Source organism: Vipera ursinii (assembly GCF_947247035.1).
Source record: "Vipera ursinii genome assembly, chromosome: 14".
Lineage (NCBI taxonomy): Eukaryota > Metazoa > Chordata > Lepidosauria > Squamata > Viperidae > Vipera > Vipera ursinii.
Window position 1 is genome coordinate 1,967,289 of NC_139527.1, and position 15,529 is coordinate 1,982,817.

Consider the following 15,529-nt stretch of genomic DNA (forward strand, 5'->3'; position numbering starts at 1 on the left):
CGTTTGAAGGAGATCGTCAGAAGCGTAGACCTCACTTCCAAGAGAAGCCGGATGGTTGTCTGGATCAGCAGAGACATTTGTGGGTGGGAACGGCAACTTCCCAGCTGGAGAAGAGTAAAGATTGTACCAAGGTCTCCCATCCCTTGGTAGTTGTGTACGTGACTTATTCCAGGATCTGCTGGACGATGGATCCCAAATCCCCAACAATGACATTATCTCCCGATGTATTTGAAATGCCAAAAAGGAGAGAGCTGGTTTAGGATCCCCACCCCTGTCCCACTCCCTTTAATTCTTGAAAAGGTCTGGATTAATGTAAGGCCTTAATTCCGCCAGTAGCCGTTACCCTAAAAAGTGAGGTAGGGTTGAATGGTGCATATGGGATTTGAGGGACTGCAACCAAACACTGTTTACGAGTCAGTGAAATCACCCGGAGGCCTCTTGTTAATTCAGAAATAGTTTATTTAGCATATTAAAAAGAGTTCTACAGTTTGATATTGTTCTCTCTAGTAGTCCCAGCCAAACCTTGTTTATTGCCTTTAACTATGTAACACCCTGAATCTTGAATAAAAATTAAGAATCTCTTTGCATATCCTGTGGTGGTATGGTTGCTGTTACCCTACTCCGGGGCTCTCCAAATGTGGTAATTTTAAGACTTGTGGTCTTCAACTCCCATAATTCCTGGCTGGGGAATTCTGGGAGTTGAAGTCCGCAGATCTTAAAAGTTGCCAAAGTTGGACACCCCTGTCCTAAACCTTCCCAGATAATTGTATTAAGAGAATGCAGAGGACGGGGATAATCAGTAAAGGGTTAAAGTGAAGTGTGCAAAGCATCTCAAATTCAAAAGGGGCTGTTTGGATGGGATTAGAACCGTCCTGAGCATTTCCTGCTGGCTGGGGAATTCTGGGAGTTGAAATCATCCACACCTTTTAAAGTTGCCAAGTCTGAAAAAAAAACCACCACTTTTTTTTCTTCTTCTGAGGTTTGGGGAACAAACCCGCTTTCATAATTTCCTGTCGCTCCTCAGTGTTCGTATTTCTAATTACGGCGCTAAGCGATCGTCCACCATGCACCAAATTCAGGCCAATTAAACATTATCAAGGCAGCTTTGATCTCATCCAGAGAGAGAAGGGGGATTTGCGGGGCCGGGCTGCAGGATCACTGCAATTGGCTTCCCAAACCCAGACTGGGATTCTGTTGCTTGCAGGAAGAATCTGGCACGCAGATTCTGGTTTAATGCATCCTTTCCCTCACCCCGTGCTGACAACACTGCAAGACCTGGAAGTCGGGTGGGTGGATGGGCGCCATTTGCCACACCAGGCCCTCCGTGTTTCTGCGTTTGGCGCATTGGTACAAATGAAGCTTCTGGGTTCGGGTCACAGGTGCTGCAGAGCTTCTAAACCTTGTTCGGTGTAGACATCGTCTTTGTTCCGGTCTGCCCACTCGCCGAAAGAGCCGTGGAAGGAGGTGTTGCGCTGGGTAGCTTGCAGGCGTCTCTTGTCGCGGGAGAAGAAGCTAAATCTGGCCCCAAAGAAGAAAACAACATGTGGGTTAAAAACTAGAGACATCCTGGGACGGTGTATGGGCTGGTAGGGTTACAGCAAGCTCGTTAACCTGACTGTGGGGGGGGGGGAGCCTGCAGACCTGGTAGAAAACTCTTGAACAGGTGGCCCTTGCATTGCAACTGTTCATTTAGTGACTGGCAGCATAGCAACCTTAAGATGGGTGGGCTTCAACTCCCAGAATCCCCCAGCCGGTATAGCAACTTTAAGATTGGTGGGCTTCAACTCCCAAAACTGACTAGGGGATATTGGGAGTCGAAGTCCAGACATCCTAAGATACTGGCTGGGGAATTCTGGGAGTTGAAATCCAGACATCTTAAGAATGCTTTCCTAACTGGGGAATTCTGGGAGCTAAATTCCACACATCTTAAAACCCACAAACGTCTGGTTGGGAAAAACTGGACGAGAGAGACGAAAGCATAGACTAATGTTTATTCTCTTAAATATCCTAATAAAAGAAAGTTGTTTTTTCTCTCCAGATGATATAGAGACAGAGATGGTGATTTCTGTTTTTTCCAATGTTCTTATTGAAATGGCGTTACCCTATAACAAACGACAACGTGGTTGTCTAAAACCCTTAAGAATCCTCCCAACGCAGCCAAAGTTTTGACTTGACGGCCGCTTGCTTAATGGCGCTGCTTGGAAGGGGGAATACCACCTCAATGCATCAGCTGTTGATTAGTACCGCACAACGCATCCTGTCGGCTGCTAATTCAGGCAGGCAATTAAAAGTAAAAACAGAGCCACAGTCTGTAAGTAGGCGGGATTGAAAAGCGGCATTAATCCACAGGAAGAATTAATATGCTGGCATATTAGAGGAGCTGGTCTAAAGGAAGAACAACACGGAAGGGCTCCGGGTCATTGGCCAAATATCCCGTCATGTCACAGAAGGTTTAAAGGTGTTTTAAAAATTGTGGAAGGTTTATAAACGTTCAAACTGCTGAGAAAAAAAACAACCCTTCTCACTGACAAGCAGAATCCGATAATATCAACGGGGCTGGAAAGGCCGACCCAGATAGTCCTTGAATTATGAATTGGGAACCAGAGAATTCATCCCTAAGCGGTGCGGTCACTTAAGAAATGTGACCTGCGTCCAATTCTATGACCTTTTGGCATTGGTTGTTAATCAAGTCAGGTGATCGCCGTTTGCGACCATCCCTTGCCGGGTCTGCCATTGTTTTTGCTTGCCGGAAGCTGGGAAGGTGACAAACAGCCAGTCACGTGATCCCTGGGATGGTCGTAAATGCATGCCAGTTGCAATCGCCTGACTGCAGGGATGCTGTGTTGGTCGTAAGTGTGAGGTTCAGTCGTAAATATTTTTCCCCCCCAGCACCGTTGTATCTGAACGGTCACTAATGGTCGTAAGTCCAGGAGCCTGAACGGCCAGGGCAATTCGTGGACAGCCAAGGGGACGGAAGGATGGGTCAAAATCTGGCATGTTATTATCTTGAGCTCACAGGTTGTTGCAACTGAGATAAAAGTGCAGTGGAAAACATTTCAGCAGGGGCCACGTCGGGCACGTCGTTCTTAGCCCCCCTCCCCCGTTTTTCTTGTTTGGGGGTCAGGGGTCTATGATCCCACAATCAGCCAATGGTAGTTAGAGGAGGGGAGGGGGTGAGGCAGCAACAGGTCATGCAAAAAAAAAAAGAGGCCACACGAATGCCATCGAATGCGGGAAAAGGGATCGAAACGAAACGAAGCGGAAAAAAAATTCAAAATCCAGAGTCCCTACAAGAGACATAAGTCTTCTGATTGGCTGCAATGTGGGATCGTCCGGGATCAATCCGGCAGCAACCATGGGCATAACAGCGGTAAAGATCCTGGTTAGGAAAGGAACAGACAGAGGAGATCAGAGTGTTGGAGAAAGAAAGGAATAATTAGGATGTTCAAAAACAGCAAAGGAAAAGAGGCAGCCGAAGAAACCGTCTTCAGAGAGAATTGGGTTCTTGCAAAGAGTTTTGCCTTGGTTGTGCAAAACAATAGAAACCAGGTTTCATGGCTTAGCTTGCAAGCCCAGTGAATTATGGTTCAGGGGTTTCTCAGCCTCGGTAACTTGAACGGGTGGAGTGCAACGCCCAGAATTCCCCAGCCAGAATTCTGGGAGTTGCAGTCCACCCATCTTCAAGTTACCGAGGTTGGAATTAGAGAAACCACATTGACCCATCGTGGCTTGTTGGCCCAGAAAGAGTCTACATCCCTATTAAGACCTTTCCTGCGATCCGGGCAGTGTTTCCTCTGTGGTGGGGAAAAATACAGGTAGTCCCCGACTTAACGACAATTCGCTTAGCGACCAGAGTTACAACAGCACAGAAAAAAAAGCAACGCACGGCTGTTTTTCACACCTAAAACCATGGCAGCATCCCCAACGGTCACATGATCAAAAATCCACGATGGCTTGGCAACTGGTTCCTATTTATGACGGTTGCGGTGTTCCCCACCCTCCCTTTGGCGATCTTCTGACTAGCAAATTCCACTCAACAACCGGCTGACTTAACTTCACAACTGCAGGGATCCCCTGAACGAGTGTGGCGAGGGAGGGAGGTAAAACGGGGCCAAACTCACTTTAACCGACGTGGGGCAGAATTGCCGCCGTAAGCCGAGGACTATCTGTAATGCCGTTGCAGAAAGGAACAAAATGGTTTTTTTTAAAAAAAATAAAAAATAGCCCCCAAAGTTAGCCAGCCGGCCGTCTGCGGTCTGCAGACCCAGTTGCGGGTCTCGACTTAAGGACAAAGCTGAAATCAGCAAAGTTTACTTTTGTTTTCAACTCCGGCACAAAAGGCTGCTTTGAAATCTTTCCCAGTTCAGCGGCTATTCTTAGAGCTGGGAAAACAACACGCACAGCTGCTCGCATTGTGCTCGCCCGGCAGGCTGCCGTGAAGTGACGCCACTGGGCTGGTTGCGCGTCGCGCGTCGCCTACAAGCCACAAGATATTTCTCACCCTTTCTGGCTTTGAAAGCTCAAAGGAGACAATCCTGTTTTGCCATGAAGCCAGCAAAGCAGAGAAGCTGGGCGGAGAGCAGCATTTAAAAGCAAACCCAAGCAAATCTTCTCTCTTGCAGCCTTCGTTGGCAGGAGATGAAGCTTTTGATTTGCAATTCATGATGGAAGCGTTCCCTGCAACAGGGGAAGGGAAGATCTAGCTGCCTTTGAGCGTTATCTGTCCAATTTGTTCAGGGGTGACCGTCTTATTCCTCCTGCACGGTCAATTATTTTAGAAACAAAACTGACAGCAGAAAAAGACCCAGCAGTCCGTAGAATCTGCTCTTTTGAGTTTGTTGGGGGGGCGCTTTTTGGCTTTCTTTTTCATTGTTTTTAAATTCTTTTTACGTTTTATTTATCTTTATTTTTTTATTTTTGTCAGATGATGGACCTGTGTTTACCCAGGCAGGTTGAAATTTTAACATCCTGGGGTGGGGGGGAGAGAAGCAGTTTCTCCGGAAAAAAGAAAGGAAAATTGCATTTTGGCTTGTAGGTGGCTCAAAGGCGGGATACCTGGATATGGATATTGGGTATAATCGCTGCAGTCTTAACAGACCAGGAGTGAGCCAAAACCACCGCAGGTTTCAAGAAATCAATTTAAAAAAAAACCCAAACCCAAATCTTAATCTTCTTCGAGAAAGATGGAAAAATTGGCAACAATATGGAAATACATCCAAAAACGACAGGCTGTTTTTGAAGCATCATCCAGTATTCCAAAGGGCATCTTGAACATAACGACCTGTCCGCCTCAATTTAAAAAGGCCAGCCCAGAAAAATCCCACAAATTCTACTTACAGCCGTTTGATGCCGGATTCTTGCTGAGTCAACGGTTTGGAATTAAGGATGGCTGGGGACTGCGTAGATCGTGTTTCTTCATCCAGTTCATCGCTTTAAAAGCAGGAGGGGAAAAAAACACAACACAATATTAAGGAATATTTACCCCGTCTGCTGCCCAGAGTCCCACACTTGGAGCCTTTGAAATCTCATCAAGGAAGAAATGGAGAACTGAGATTTTGGAAGGAGGACAGGAATAAAAGTGAATTGGCCAGGGCTATTTCTTGCCTGTTTTCCTAATTCAGGGTGGGCAAGCTTTTCTCTTGACTGGTTGATCTAACGTTGGTTCCAGTTCATTTAAAAGCAAATCTGGAGTCTAAATCTAGATGAGTGTTCCTCAATCTTGGCAGCTCTCAGACGGGTGGATTTCGTCTCCCAGAATTCCCCAGCCAGCATGCTTGAGACAGGTGGACTTTGACTCCCAGAATTCCCCAGCCAGCATGCTTAAGAAGGGTGGACTTCATCTCCCAGAATTCCCCTTCCTGGCTAGTGAATTCTGGGATTTGAAGTCCACCCATCTTAAAGTTGCCACGGTTGAAAATCCCTGTTCCAGAGTATCATCCCTCCTCTTTTCATTTCACCTCTTCCAATTTGAGCAAGTTTCCACTAGACCACACCACCCCCAAAACGTAGGTCAGGTTGACAACCAGAACACGTGCGCGCACACCCACACCCACACCCAAATCTTATTGAGAACAAGCTCGTGTCGCTCCAGGATCGGGCTGGGAAAGGGAGAAACACACACACACACCCACACACCCAGGGCACCTCTTGTAATACAGAAGCTCCTCTTGAAGCAGGAAAACTTTTGACTTCAGCTCGTTCCTCTCATGCAAAACATCTCGGAGCTCCTGTAGAGTGAATCTGGGCCGGTTGGGGTCTTTCAGATCCAGGGCCGTCTTCTCCGCATCCGAGAGGAATTCCTCGGGGTGGTTGGCTTCTTCCGGCTGTAAGGCCAAAGAGGGCTTGGTGTTAAGGCTAGTTTAGAGGTCCTTGGGACACGCGGCCAGAAGAAGGATAACGTTTTCTGTGGCCCAGCTCAATTCCAAAGTGTAAAATGATAAACGCACAGGGTTAATAATAATCAAGCAATCCGCCCCTGGCAAACGAATGAACAATGACAGCCCGTCCTCTTTTAGAGACTGCCTCGTTTTACGACCCTTTACAGGGACTCACATTGATGAAAAAGTTAACTTTCAGAACAGTCTTTGCACTGACAGCCTTTGCAGTTCAGCAAGGCGAAGGAAAGCTGAAGGAAGATCAGAAGCACAGTCGGGGTTTCACTTAGCAGCCACTTCACTTAACGAATAAGTGGCTGGTCACAATTGTGGTTGCGAAATGAGGACTACCTATAATTGAATTTGTTAATTATTGGTGGATGAACATGGTTATTTGGTGTTTGTGGCCTTGCAGTCTCTCCCAGGAATATTTTGCCCAATCTCCTGACTGAATCGACAGCCCTGCGACATCTCTGGGTGGTCCCCTATCCAGATGCCAATCAGGCCTGGCTTTGTTTTAAATCCGCGGGCCCCAAACAAAATCAGCTAGAGGCTGTCATTGACTATGAACAGCTGACTGGAAGAAATAAGACTATACTTATTCCAATTTAAGAAGGATCCGTTCTGGATTTTGCCGGAGGAAAAATGAAAAAAAGGGGGGGGGGGAAGCAAAGAAATGGAAAGATGGAAGAACAGAAATAGATTATTTCCACCTCTCCATCTGAAATGCGTCTCCCTTTGTTTTGCTAAACCCTGTCTCCTAAGTCAAAAACATGGCAATTAATCCTTTGAGATGACAAATCCAGTTGTTTGTATATATTTTTTAGAGATCTGTATTTCTTCTATAGATATATTTTAGTGGTTTCGCACAGCCTCATCATCATAACACCAACTGCCCAATCAACAAAAGGAACAATTGTGCCTTCTTGGCAAAGCGAGTGATCTCATTAAACCCCAAGAATGGGAGCCTTTTCCAGATAACAAAATAAAAGAAGCAGTTGTGAGTTTGTGTTGCTGCCGAAAAACACACTAGGACTCAACGTACTTGGCACCTCCAGCAATCTCCACAAACGCACATCTTGACCGCTGGCAAGAATGAACCGCCTCAAGTCTGGACAAAGCATTTTTTCTGTTTTCACCGGATCCAATATTTTAGGCCCCGGGATAACTACAAAGTCTTGTTTTGCCTTGGCTTGTTTTAAAAACCAGGTCCCTAGTCCTCATGATAAATCCTCTCGAACATCATTTTTTTTTCACAGTTGGAATCCTTACAGGGGAAAAAGAAAGACAGTCCAGGTGTGTCTCCAAGGCCACAAAAACAGGGAAAGTAAAAAAACTCTATCAATTTGGTTGAAAAAAAAATCAAATCTGCAGGTGGGTATTTTCGTTGACAAAATCTGTCTTAAGAAACAATCGAGAGAAGTGGATCTTTTTGCATTTGAAAAACAATCCAGCCTTGTCTCCGGCAATATTTAAGTTTTTTTTTCCCTCCACATCTGACCTATAAGTAGTCCTCAACTTGCGGCAATTTATTTTGCAACTGTTCAAAGTTGCAACGGCGCTGAAAACAGTGACTTACAACCGGTCCTCACCCTTTTGACCGTCACAACCTCCACCCGGTCATGTGATGAAAACTCGGCTGGTCGACAACCAGCATTTATTAACAATGTTTGCAGCATCCTCGGGTCACGTGATCTCCATTTGCGACGATTCCTAGCCAGCTTCTGACAAGCCAAGTCAATGGGGAAACCGCAATTGCTTAACAACTGCCTGGTTCACTTCAAGACCCGCAGCGGTTCACTTAATAACCATGGCAAAAAAGGTCATAAAATCAGGTGCATCTCACTGAACAACCGCCTTCTTTAGCAACGGAAATTCAGTTCTGGTCATTAAATCGAGGACTTCCCGTATATTTATGATCACAGCAAACCTCTGAGCTTCCGGAGTTAAACCAGGAAGGCTGGGAGTGTGGCAGTTCATCCCTATCAAATGAGCTCAGGCAGTTAAAAATTAAAGCCGCCTTGCGAACAGGCTGGTGGGCGGGCAGCAGAACTAAAACGATCCTGGCCATGAAGCCTCGTTCAGCTTAATTCGCTGAAAGGCAGCCAAGGGTGATCTTAAAATAAATCCTGCCTCCCTTCGGCCCCTTGCTCCAAGCGATAAAAGGAACAAAAACAAATTGAAAGAGGGAAATTGTCTGCCACTCTCCGGGATAAATGGGGCCAAAGATTACCTTGGGCTGAGTGGGGAACTTCGAACCCAGATCTTTCTGGTTTTGCTGAGATGAGAAAACGGGAGGGAAGTAGGATATGTTAGTAAAGTTATTCGTAGTTAAGGCTCGTCAGTTCCTGGGCATGGCATGAATCGTCCCTTGGCTGATTTTTTTTAAAAAAAAAAGCTAAGCAAAATCTACTTGGATGGGAGACCACCAGGAGATCCCAGCGTTGAATACAAGCAGTAGCTAAGAAGATGATGGTTTGCAAGAAAATCACAGAAATCCTGTTGATGGTTTACGAGAAAATCGCTCAGTTGCGTGCCTCCAGATCAGCATTTCCCAACATTAGACTTGTAAAAGACATGTGGACTTCAACTCCCAGAATTCTCCAGGCTCTGGCTTCTCTATGGTTGCGGGAACTCAGTGGGTTAATTTAACTAATGCTTTAAGTCAGTTTCTCAAGCTGGGCAAGTTTAAGAACGCTGGCTGGGGAATTCTGGGAATTGAAGTCCTCTCGTCTCGGAACAGACAAGATTTAAGGCAACTTCACTTTATGAACTCAGAACCAAACTCTGCAAGCAATTTTTTTAAAAAAACCTACCCAAATTCTCCACCTACCTGTGCTTCTTCTCCATTGTGACCCGCTTCCCCTTGCAGTTTCTCCCTCAGTTTTCCCAGCTCCCCTCTCAGGGCCGTCATCTCGTGCTCTTTGGTTTGCAAATAAGCTTCCAGCTCCACTTTCTGCTCAATCAACGCCTTCCCCTGAGCTTCCACCACGGTAATCCGGTGGCGCAGATCGTGGTTTATCTTCATCAACCTGTTTTGCTGCTGCTGGAGCTATCGAGAAGAAAAAGGGGAGGCGGAGGGACACCCTTGAAAAGGCCCCGTCACTCCCAGGTGCCCAGAAGTCTCTTTTTTTTATTTGGAGAAGAGAACCGCCGGTTGAAGTAATTGTGGGGAAAGGTTAGGGGGCAAGATGGATTCCCCACTGCGGATGAGAATGAAGAAAGCTACGGGTATTCGGTAACGCATTTTCCGTTAAGGAGATGCTTTGTAAAATAAAGACGGATTTCATTTCGTGTCTAATCAAGAAGCCCACAAGTCTTAAAGATGGCCAGGTTGAGACATGAACAGAGGGAAGGGAGGAAGGGAAGGGAAGGGAAGGGAAGGGAAGGGAAGGGAAGGGAGGAAGGAAGGAAGGAAGGAAGGAAGGAAGGAAGGAAGGAAGGAAGGAAGGAAGGAAAAAATAATGAAATAGGCTTGTTTTCAGGATTATGATATTTGGTACACCCAGACATTCTCCATCTCAACATGGAGGCTTTATTTCTTGAATTCAAGTCTAGGATTCTGTTCTCTGGTTTCAAAGAAAAGAAAAGAAAAGAAAAGAAAAGAAAAGAAAAGAAAAGAAAGCGCTTGGCAATTCCTGGAGAAGGGGGATAAAAAAAAAATACTCACTGCTTCTACGTCTTCATTTTTAAGTCCCAGTTCTCTGTCCTTCGCCCGGATTTCATCCCGTTGCTTGTCGACCACTTCCTTCAGCTTCTTCATCACTTGCCTCTCTCTTTCTGACATCCCTGATGTGTTGTTGTTGTTGTTGTTGAAAAAAACAACAGACGATAATAATAAACGAATCGCCTTCGTCATTGACCCTCCTGAAGCAACGGAGCCCTTGTAAAATGTGGTCACATGACATAAGAGGGCAGGGCCAGCTGTTTGAACTTATTTATAAAATTTATTGGCTGCCCATCTGGGCGCTCACAGTCATCAAAATAGGTCTATCCGTATACAGTTAAAACAGAAAAAAAATTAAAACCAAACATTAAAACCCAAAAAATTAAAACCCAAACATTAAAACCCAAAGTCGTGACTTTGAACGGTTGCTAGGCAACCGGCCGTAAGTCAAGGACCACCTGTCGAAGCCCAATGGGGGGGCACCTCCACCTGAAATGAAGTTCTCCCTCTTGCCTCTGGCCACCCCTGAATTCTGCAAAGGCATTTCGACCGCTTTTGGTCCAACGCACTCAAGGCATGCTCAGGAATCTCTCCCCGCTTTTCCTCAACACTTGCCTTCGTGTTTCTGGAATTCTTCCTCCGAGAAGTTCACGTCCTTGTTGGTGAGGTTCGTCATCAGCTGCTTGTTCTCCTCTTGAAGCTGGGCAATCTGGGTGAGGAGATCCTGGGCTTCCCCTCGCCAAACATCCTCCACCAGTTCCAGCTCCTGCAGGATGGCCAATCGCAGCCTATCAGCTTCGGCAAGTGGAGAAGCAGCCTTTTCAAGGTCTTGCCCCCCATCCCCCCACGGCGGTGGTCTCTGCCCCAGCCATAGGTTGGAGGAGGAGACCAGTGAGCCCCACTTTCAGACCTGGGCCAGGAACCCCCAACCAGAAGAGCCAACAAAGCCCTTATACAAATGAGCTGAATTACGTTCCTCCTTTGCAGAGGGTCATCATCCCAGTGTGACATCCTCACAGGTTGTATGGGATGCTCGGATGTTCTTGTGTTTCTTTTTTTTTAAAAAAAAACTACGAGGGAAAAATCTCTGAAATTGAGAAATCTAGATTTTTGATTTCTAGGCTTCTCCGTCTCCAATAACAACTGCCTTGCTTAGCAGTGGGAATTCAGGGGCCAGTTTTGATCGTAAGTCGAGGACTATCTCCATGCATTTCCGTCATTTTCCTCCTCCTCTTTCCTCTGATTTGGAGGGGGGGGGGAACCCCGTGAGGAACCCTCCCACAACAATTTTTCCCTCCCCCCCCTTTCCTAACTTCCTGAGTTGATGTCCTTGCCGCATGTGCAGAATTGCTACGGAATCTATTTTTCCACTTCCTTGGCAAGGAAGAAGTCCACATGAAAGACGGGGTGTGTGTGTGTGTGTGTGTGTGTGTGTGTGTGTGTGTGTGTGCCTCTCTCCCTCTCCCACCAGACTTCTCCCCTTTCCTTCCTTCTCTTCCCTGCTCCTTCTCCTCCTCCCTTCCTCCTCCTCCCTTCTCATCCTCCTCCTCCCCCCCTCCTTCCTTCCTTCTCTTCTCTCCTCCCCCCTTTCTTCTCATCCTCCTCTTTCTGCTTTCCTTCCTTCTCTTCCTCCTCCTCCTCCCCCACACCCAGCCTGGAAGCGACATGCAAGCTGGGAAAAAGCCTGGCACATTTCGAATCCCTTCGATTCCTCTCCTGATTGCATTGGCTCCGTTCCCACAATCCGCACGTCCCTCGCTAGCTGAACCGCCATCACTGATCCCGCGGTCCTTCTCTCAGGCTCCCACACAACAACAGCTCCAGACAAAGCCGTGTCACGCAGTTAATAAAAGGAAGATCTCCAAATTAAGAAGAGGAGAAAGACTGGACAGCCATTTGCCTGAAACGGTATAGGGTCTCCTGCGTGAGTAAGGGGTTGGACTAGAGGACCTCCCAGGTCCCTTCCAACTCTTTGTTACTCTGTTCTGTTAAATTGGCAAGGGTTGCAAACGCAGGGCCCATTAAAATTCAGAAGCTGAGCCTGGAAATCTGCCCAAATCCTGACTTCTAGGAGCTTGGAAATCTAAAGGAATACATTTTATTACTTGCAAAGAGGAAACAGCCCAAGATTTGTTACACGATAAATGTATCCCAGGCAGAGGACAAGAGGAGTGATTCAAAAGCCCGTGATCTCTTCTGGAGTTGTTGATTCCAGCCCCCTCTCCCCCCAAATTAGAAGTTGATGTCAGATCTCGGTGTAACTCTTCCGGGACAGTCAAGTACACACTGGAGAACGGCTACCAAAATAGCCAGCCCTTTCTGCTCTTTTTCAATCCTTTCTCAGTTCTTTTTCAATCCTTTCTCAAATAAAATTGTTTTTATCTTCTCCATCCGGTTTGGGGGTCCCCTTAAGATGTAACTCAACTTAAAGGCAAACTAGAAACCTGTCAAGTTTGTAAGACCAGCTCTGGCACATTTAAGAATGGAATTTTCAAGCATCCGAAGGGCTGTGCTATAGGAATGCCGGTTAAATGCCTCTAAATCTTTGTTCATCATTTATGTGGTTTGGAGAGCAACTCTTAGTCAAGCCGACTTTCAGCTTCATCTGAATTTGGCACGCCCTTTTTTTAATTTTTAATTATTATTTTTTAAGCACCAGTAACTTTTCTACTCCAGAGATCTCTGTGCCTCCTCTGTAGCCATTTTCCCTTGTCACCTCCAGTATGATTGTGACACTACAACCCTCTTTTTGGCCTCGATTGGTGCATTTTATTTGCAATTTAGGGTTCAGTTTGCAGCTCATCAAAGCATCCACCTTTTATTAAAAAACGTTCCAGTTGGAAAACCGTGCTCCTGAGCTCCTCCTGATTTTTTTTAAATTTATCTAGCCAAATCTTCTTTCTTGGTTTCTTCGCTGGAGGATGGCTGGACCACACGGTACACCAGGATGTTGGGAATGGTTTCCAAGGACAACAAGGAGCATCCCCGCCCTTTCAGGATCCTTGGGAGGTGGCTGCGGGGAGCCCCTGTTCTGACAATGCTGGGTACAGGGGTGGCTTAGCCGACAAATCACAGCTGCGTCTGACGCGGAAACTCAGGGGAACCCAGTTCAGGATGGAACGGATCTAACTGGGCCCAAATGGTGTCATTCTGAGCAGGGAGAGGCCTTAGCTACCTATGCATTGCAGCCTTTCTCTCTTTCTTTCTTCTTTCTCTCTTTTTTTATTCCTCTTCTTCTTTCCTCCCCTTCCTCTCTTCTTTCCAGGTCCCTCTTCCCTTCCTTCCATCTTTTCTCTCCTCTTCCTCTCCTTCCTTCTTCGCTCCGTCCCACCCTTTCCCCATTCCTCCCCTCCATTTTTTCCTTCCATCCCTCCTTTCCCCTCCTCCCTTCCCTTCTTTTTCTCCCACTTTTTTCCTCGCCTCTTCCTTTCTCTCTTTTCCTTCCATCCCTCCTTTCCCCTCCTCCCCTCCCTTCTTTTTCTCTCCCTCTTTTCTTTCCATCCCCCCTTTCCCCTCTCTTTTTTTGTCTCTCCATCCTTCTTTCTGCGCTCTCCTTTCCCCTTCTGCCTCTTCCTCTCCTCCTCCCCCCTTCCCTCTCTCTTTTCCCTTCCCCACCCTCCGCCCCCCGCCGTCCCCCGGGGCCCCGTCCGACCTTCTGGTGCTTCCTCTCCTTCTCCAGCCGGTCGAGGCGCTCCAGGCGGAGCCGGTCCAGCTCCAGGCGCAGCTCCTCCACCTCGGGGCTGATGTGGTCGCGGCTGACCAGCACCTCCAGGATCTCCAGCACGCGCACCACCCTGGGCATCAGCCGCCCGATGGCCTCGCAGCCGTGCTGGTCGATCAGCCGCTCGAACTCCTGGCCCACCAGCGAGGCGATGTCGTAGACGTCCATCACCGTCAGCTCGGCCGCGCTCTTCTCCAGCGCCGAGCCGCCCGCGCCCCCCGCGCCGCCCTCCATCCGGCAGCCCGGCCGGGGCTCCTTCATAGACGCCCCCGGCCGCCTCCTTCGCCCGCGGCGAGCCCAGGCAGCGCAGCGCAATCCAAGGCAAGGGAAGGGAGGCAACCCGGAGGCCGCGCTCCGTTGACGGGCGGCTCGACCCCGGCTTGCCCAGACCCCTCCTCCCGTCTGAGCCGGCCTCCTCCTCCTCCTCCTCCTCCGAGGGAGAGCTGGGCTGGGTATCCCGGCCAGGGGAGGCGGAGCGCAGCGCAGCCGGGCGGAGGCGAGGAGGGATGCTCCGGGCAAGACGCGGGACTGAGCGTTCCCACGGCCAGCATCGCGCCTGGCGGCGAAGGCAGAGCCTCCCCCTCCCGCCCAAGCTGGGATGAAGGAAGGACCCTTCCGCTTGGCTTTAGCCGGAGGCGAAAGGGAAGGAAACACAGGCAGTCCTCGACTTGCAACGGTCCCTTTAGGGAGCGTTCGAAGTTACAGTGGCACCTCAAAAAGTGACTCGAGATCATTTTTCACACTTACGAAGGTTGCGGCATCCCCGTGGCCACGTGATTTACACTCAGAGGCTTGCCTCTGAGTGTAAATTGTTGGGGGCAATTAAGCTGACTTTGTAATAATGCCGCTTGGGGTGTGTGTGAAAGCCCTAATAAGCAGGCATATACATAGAATGAAGGCTACTGCTAAGCTTGTAAGCCGCCCTGAGTCTTCGGAGAAGGGCGGGATATAAATGGAATTAAAATAAATAAATAAACTGACTCGCATTTATGACGATTGCAAATGTCCCAGAGTCACACGATCGATGATCCCCTTCCAACAAGCAAAGTCAATGGGGAAGCCAGATTCACTTAACCACCGGGTTACTAGCTTATCAACAGCAGCGATTCACTTAACAACAAGAAAAGTCACAAAATGAGGCTGAACACATTTTTCACTTAACAACGTAATTTTGGGGTTCAGCTGTAGTCATACCTCGAGGACTAGCTGTAATATACCGGAGGCCTTTGGCGTTCGTTATGTTTTGCATCCGGCCAATGAAATGCTGAGCATCGGTCTCTAAACAAGGCAGTCACTAAAGGAGGACTACCTGTAGATGGCATGAGACCCTTCTCCATTATTCCACCACTACCATTAGGGTGGTATTATTATTGTTATTATTTCCCCAGGGAGATCAACCTAATAAATAAATAAGCACAATGCCGGTCTGGACTCCAACTCCCATCATCCAGACTACCCCCGAGCCCAGGACGATGGGGCTTGGAGTACAACAGACTCCCAGAGAGCCCCAGCATGTGGACTGGTTTACAGGGAGACTCCACAGAGACGTGGCCGGGTGGAGTGGCGGGGATAATGGGGTTTGTAGTCCATCCCCTCTGAAGCGCCTGCTTGTTGAACAGGCTGCCTGATAACCCGCAGACGCCTCCTCTACGTCTTCCAGCAGAGCAAAAACCCCTTTGATGGGGGGGGGCACGCCAAAAATATCTCTCCCCCCCCCCCGCCAAATTCAGTGGCGGCTGTTTCTCAGCACCTCCCTCCCTTTCTCAA

General features: G+C 48.0%; 1 protein-coding gene across 5 annotated transcripts; it reads right to left on the bottom strand.

Moving 5' to 3' along the window:
- Positions 1-6: 6 nt before the first annotated feature.
- Positions 7-14,389, bottom strand: RILPL1 (Rab interacting lysosomal protein like 1). Of its 5 annotated transcripts, none has more exons than XM_083373750.1 (8): positions 13,694-14,196; positions 10,657-10,807; positions 10,045-10,163; positions 9,208-9,426; positions 6,136-6,323; positions 5,338-5,430; positions 3,292-3,379; positions 12-1,518 (listed from the first exon to the last, which is right to left on the bottom strand). In XM_083373750.1, the coding sequence occupies exons 1-8, from the start codon at positions 14,021-14,023 to the stop codon at positions 1,513-1,515; spliced, it is 1,194 nt and encodes a 397-aa protein (XP_083229876.1). In that variant the 5' UTR covers positions 14,024-14,196; the 3' UTR covers positions 12-1,512. The 5 variants fall into 5 exon arrangements, with proteins under 5 accessions (XP_083229875.1, XP_083229876.1, XP_083229878.1 ...); XM_083373751.1 differs by having other exon boundaries at positions 15-1,518; positions 6,145-6,323; positions 13,694-14,194; XM_083373749.1 differs by lacking the exon at positions 3,292-3,379 and having other exon boundaries at positions 7-1,518; positions 9,208-9,420; positions 13,694-14,199.
- Between the last annotated feature and the right edge of the window lie 1,140 nt (positions 14,390-15,529).

What these genes read in the sequence shown, in the direction of transcription:
- RILPL1 (XM_083373752.1), bottom strand. Translation starts at nt 14,023, where the DNA reads ATGAAGGAGCCCCGGCCGGGCTGCCGGATGGAGGGCGGCGCGGGGGGC. An exon ending in TATTACAAGAGGTGCCCTGG is followed by an intron (nt 5,431 to 6,135) that starts GTGTGTGGGTGT and finishes CTGCTTTTAAAG; the next exon opens with CGATGAACTGGATGAAGAAA. An exon ending in GAATCCGGCATCAAACGGCT is followed by an intron (nt 1,519 to 5,337) that starts GTAAGTAGAATT and finishes CTTTGGGGCCAG; the next exon opens with ATTTAGCTTCTTCTCCCGCG.